General features: G+C 45.3%; 1 protein-coding gene across 1 annotated transcript; it reads left to right on the top strand.

Moving 5' to 3' along the window:
• The first annotated feature begins 1525 nt into the window (after nt 1–1525).
• On the top strand, nt 1526–5099 carry LOC127210145 (putative ankyrin repeat domain-containing protein 20A5). Its single transcript, XM_051169818.1, has 4 exons — nt 1526–1779; nt 3073–3187; nt 3952–4125; nt 4989–5099. The coding sequence occupies exons 1-4, from the start codon at nt 1526–1528 to the stop codon at nt 5097–5099; spliced, it is 654 nt and encodes a 217-aa protein (XP_051025775.1).
• The last annotated feature ends 452 nt before the right edge of the window (nt 5100–5551 follow it).

The raw sequence follows: 5551 nt of genomic DNA, 5'->3' as shown, positions 1-5551 counted from the left end.
CCCTTTCTTTGTAAGGACACTTTACTTAGGTTAGCATGAATAGTAGCATTAGAGAGAAGAGCGAATCATCGTGAGCGGGCCAGGGTTTCCAGCCAACGGATTCCGGCTGAGTGATGGCCCTTGGCTGACATGACACCCTGGAGAAGCTAAAACCAAAGAACCTTTTGTTTTCCTCTTTTCTTTCTTTCTTTCCTTTTTTTTTTTTTTTTTTTTTTTGGTTTTTGAGACAAATTAATCAAAGCAATCACAAACAAAAATAATACTGCTTGAAGTATTACCTTCACAGATTTCTAGTTAGACTACAGAGCTTTAGGAATAAAAAATAACATGTATCATTGATATTTTTTTTTTGAGACAGGGTCTCTCTGTGTAGCCTTGGCTGTCCTGGACTCACTTTGTAGACCAGGCTGGCCTTGAACTCACAGCGATCCGCCTGCCTCTGCCTCCCGAGTGCTGGGATTAAAGGCGTGTGCCACCACACCCAGCTCTCATTGATATTTTAAAAGGATTCATTGAGTAGTGAAATGTAGTTAAGCATCTATACATGAATTTATACCCACACACCCATGTATCATCTAACAAAGAAGTCCACAGTACACAGGGAATTGACAGCTCCATGGAGAGGAATGAAACTCAAGCCTTTCCTTTATTGCTTTAAGCTGTCAATATAAAATAGTACAACCTCTAGCACCTAAAAGTGCACAGATGTTATAAAAGACAAAAGGGAGAATTCCCAAATAATACTGCTTGATGAAAGGGTAAAGGAAATATGGTGTGTTAATACAATGGACTTGAATCCAGCCATAAAAAGAGGTGGAACTTAGGTTGATCTCATGTCGAGCAAGACCTTTGACCCTTCTAACCAGAGTTCATAGTACTGGAACAGGCTACTGGAGGAGAAAAACAATCCTCAATATCTCTCAGCTACAAACCCTGTGACCCCAACATAACCCACATGGCAGCTCACAACCTTAAAAACTAGCATCCTTAAAAGAGGAAACATAAAATATTTGTGTGTTTGAGTTGAGGTTTGCTAACTCAGGATGACTGTTTTTCCTAGGTAAATCAGGCCAGCCTCAGGGGCACATATTGTCAGGGCTGCAGGGCTACAAAGGATCTGAACCATCTGCCAACTTAACACAGTATTTTGTTATTGGAGGCCATGCTAGGTCCAATCCAGAGTGGCAATTGACCTTGCTTTGCATATGCACCGAGCAGGGTAGGCTCCTTTCACTGGACTCTGACCTGGGCAAGCACAGAACACAGGCATGGTGCTCAGTTGCTGAGCATCATTGTGACCTCATAGCCTGTCACGGTGACTGAGCCAGCGCAGCCATATGTGTAGGTGATGAGCAGAGATCATTTCACACTGAACCAAGTGCCTGCCCTAGCAGGACGTGCATGTGGCTCAGTGGAAATATTTGTCGGTTTTTTTCAAAAATTGTATAGAATTTGGGGGTCAGAAGGAGGTAAAATGGGAGGGAAGAGAGGCTAAGATGGGCCTGGGTGGCCCTGAGGCTCAGTCATGCTTGAGGGCATGGATTACGATGTTGAGACCTCTAAAGTCCAAAAGCCAGCTCGCTGGTACACCCGCCTGTGGCGGGCATGCGTGTGCTGTGGGTGCTTAGGTAATAAAAAGGAGAAATTTCCGCTCCATCTCATTGGCTATGACCCTATTGGGCCACTCCAAAGAGCAGCCAGCAAGGGTGATGTGCATGCAGTTGAGAAACTCATCAACTCCAGTCAGTGTCACATTGAAGAATTTGATAGAGGGAACAGGTAATCGAGCCCGAAAACACTGGGGAGTCGGGAAATGGTGAAAATTCACAGGGACACTCAGGGTCAACCAGGAGAAACACCACCTTCCAGGGCTGCATCCTGAGGGAGGGGAGAGGTCCTGCTGAGTCGCTTCTTTCACTGAGCCCCTGGGTTTTCTGCCTGCTTTAGGCTCCTAGGCATAGGCGTCCTACACACCTTGGAAGGGCAGCTCCTCGGCCATCTCTAAGGAAAGAAAGAAAAAAAACTTCAGCTACTTTTCAAATCCTTTTCTGTTGTCTCTTCTACAGCACTTTATTTTTGTTGTTTATTTGTTTATCACTTTACAGGCTGATACCAACCCTTCCCCTCCACTCCTCCTAGTCCCGCTCTCCTGTCCCCTACCCCCATTTCCCTCTCTGTTTCTCAGACAAGGGGAGGCCACCAAGAGGTACCAACCCATCCTGGCACCTCAAGTCACAGCAGGACTAAGCTCCACGTCTCCCACTGAGTCCTGGCAAAGCAGCCCAGCTAGGGGAAAGGGACTCAAAGGCAGGCAAGAGTCAGGCAGGCAACAGCGCCTACCCCCACTGTTAGGGGACCCATTGTTGGCCAAGCTGCACATCTGCTACATAAGTGTAGGGGCTCTAGGTCCAGCCCGTACATGCTTTTTGTTTTGTGGTTCACTCTTTCTGTGCCAGATTATTTTACTCTGTAGGGCTTCCTGCAGTGTCCTTGACCCCTCCAGCTCCCTCTACCCTTTCTCCCACTCTTCCACAAAACTCACCAGGCTCTGACTATTAGTTGACTGTGCGTCTCTGCATCTGTTTCCTTCAGCTTCTGGATGAAGCCTCTCAGAAGACGCTTATGCTAGCTTCCTGTGGGCAACCATAGTAGAATATCATTAACAGTGGCAGGGGTTGGCTCTCTCCCACGGGGTAGATCTCAAGTTAGGCCATTCCAATGATTTGCCATCCCTTCAATCTCTGCTCCATCTTAATCCCTACACTTCTCGTAGGCAAGTCAGCAACAGAGAATAAAGTTCAAATCAAGCAGGTGTTCTCCTGTTATTCAGACAGGCTGGTGTGAGCAGGGAGGATGGTTGTGATAGAGCACTTACCTAGAATGGGGCAGCCATGCACTGTATCCCTAGCATATCTAATGAACACAAGAGTAGAGGCAGAATTACATAAGGGAATTCCAGCTAAGTAGCTACTTATATGAGAAGGAAATGAACATCATACTGCGTATTCTTTACAGCTGAATGTGCTTTTACATAGTAGTCATAACTTCTTGAAATGTCCTCCCAATCTGTAGGACTTCACTGCACTACGCGTGTGCCCACAACCATGTGGATGTCGTGACACTGCTACTAGACTACGACTGCAGCATTGATATCCAGGATGACGAAGGCTGCACACCCTTGATTAAGGTAGATGAGATTTGGTCCTTGTTTGGTTTCTGTTGTTGTTGTGATAAAGCACTGACCAAAACCAAATCAGGAAAGAGCAGGGTTATTTGGCTTAAATCTCCACATCACAGTCCATCATTGAGGGAAACCAGGGCAGGAGCTCAAATCAGGAACCCAAAGGAAGAGCTGAAGCAGAGACCACAGGGGACAGGGGATTGCTGCATTTCCACGGCTTTTTCCAAGGCTTGCTAAGTTTTTATATAATGCAGGGCCGTGTGTGCGGATGTGCCACCATACCTAAGAACGTGGGCCCTTGCACATGAATCCATATCGGGAAAATGCTCCAGGGACTTGCCCAGAGTCCGGGCTCATAGTGGCAATTCCTCAAGTAAGGATCCCTCTTTCCAGGTGTTTTCAGCCTGTGTCAATTTGCGGGGGGCGGGCGGAGGGGGGCAGAAAGGGACAAACAACCAACCTCTGACCTACAACAACAACCCCCACCCAGCACAAATCTAAATACTTAGATGATCTAGGTGTGTTGGCACACCCTCTAAATTCCACCCCCTTGGAGAGCTAGGGTGGGGAGATTATAAATTCAGGCAAGGCTGGGGTATACTTAAGGAGAATGAATTTAGGCAAGCCTGTGATACTTAAGAAGACCCTGTCTCAAAAAGAGGGGATGATAGGCATACCTGAAACAATTTGTCTCATCTAAGTGTAACTATCTTGTGCAGTATCTTGACTTCCTTGAACTGAAGGTATATCCCTTTCTGCAATACTCACAGGCTGCCCAGCGAGACAATCTGGAATGCATGTGTGTGCTGCTGCAGCAGGGGGCTGATCCCCACCTAAAAGATTTTAGTGGGCATGCAGCCCTCCACCATGCTGTTTTGAGAGGTAACATCACAACTGTTGAGAAGTTGCTTGAATTCAATGCAGACATTGACGCTAAAACAGAGGTAAAGATCAATCAACTTCATTTTATTCCCAGTCACTCTTATCATGACACTCAGATCCATGTTCCACACGCCAAAGCTCAAGCTGTCTCACTGAATCTATTCACGGGAAAACATTTGTCTCCAAATGTGTTTTTCATATTTTTTGGTTGTTAGTGTAAGATAGCAAAACACAGCATAGCTTGTTTCAGAATTGGGCTTTATTTTAAAATTCAAATTATAAAGAATTTGGGCCCAGACAAACACCACAGCTACAAATAATAAATATAAATAAATGTTTTCATGTAACTGTTTGTAGAAGTTACTGGTATGGTTTTTGGCTCAGGGATGAGGGTGGAGAAAGGACAATGGAACAGGCACACAAGTAAATTTGGACATGTGACCATTGAAGAAAACGTATCAGAAAGATGTTATTTGTGTAACTTTTAAAGATTTTTGGTGAACATAGGAAATGCTTTTGAGTTTGGTAAGCAATTCTTAGTTGAGCAGAGAAATATTTTTGAGTTATAGAGACAGAAACTCTGCTCCAGGCACCTGCTGAGCACACCCACTCAGCAGAGGCATGCCCAGCCTTTACTCCATGTTTTAGGGTTGGGGGAATGGAAGCTCACCTCCATGGAGCTAAGAGGCTTGACCAGTGAGTGTTTACAGAGAGTTCACAGGCCATGGTGTTCACAGGCCATGGTGGACAGGGGAAAGCTGTGGGAAAGGAAAGAAGGCTGCCGTGTGTGGGAAAGTACGCCAGGGGCTCTAGGAACATTGATGCTTTGTGACTCTTTACAGCATGTATGTATGTTTACAAAATAGGTGGTGAATTTTCAGTTGAGAAATGAATCATTTTGTAAAATATGTTTTTTCCTTTACAGTATGGTTTAACGCCTGTTCAGCTTGCCATAAATAAAAATAACCACCAGATGGCAGAATTTTTAACATCAAAAGCTGCAAATGCACATAGAGTAGCTGACCCGAAGAGGTAGATTTTTCTTTTTCTTTTTCTTTTTCTTCTTGTCCTCCTTCTCCTCCTCCTCCTCCTCCTTCCTCCCTTCCTAAGTGACAATTGCTTAAGTCAGAAATCCTAAAATGAAAGGAGGAAGGTTGGCAGAAATCCACAGACACACAGTGAGGATGCCTAGCACACATGGAGTGTGAGCTGGAAAAGGAACTGTTGTGACCACAGCAGAGCAGTGTGCATCGGGGATCAGCCACTTCACACTACGAGCATTCAGCCAAGCACAAGAATGAGCTAGATCAATGTACCTTGGTGCTACACTGCAGAATCTCTGCCTTTTCGGCGGCGTGTGTCACTAAAGAAAAAGCCCCACATGTTCTACCATGGATATACATCCGCAGTGCCTGTCAGAAATTGTATAACCTCTGTCTGACTCAAAGGATTGCAGCATTAGCCATTTCTTTAGACTTATACAGTCTA

Source organism: Acomys russatus, chromosome 27 (assembly GCF_903995435.1).
Source record: "Acomys russatus chromosome 27, mAcoRus1.1, whole genome shotgun sequence".
Taxonomy (NCBI): Eukaryota; Metazoa; Chordata; class Mammalia; order Rodentia; family Muridae; genus Acomys; species Acomys russatus.
Note: the sequence above shows the minus strand (reverse complement) of the source record. Positions and strands in the feature narration are given on the sequence as shown.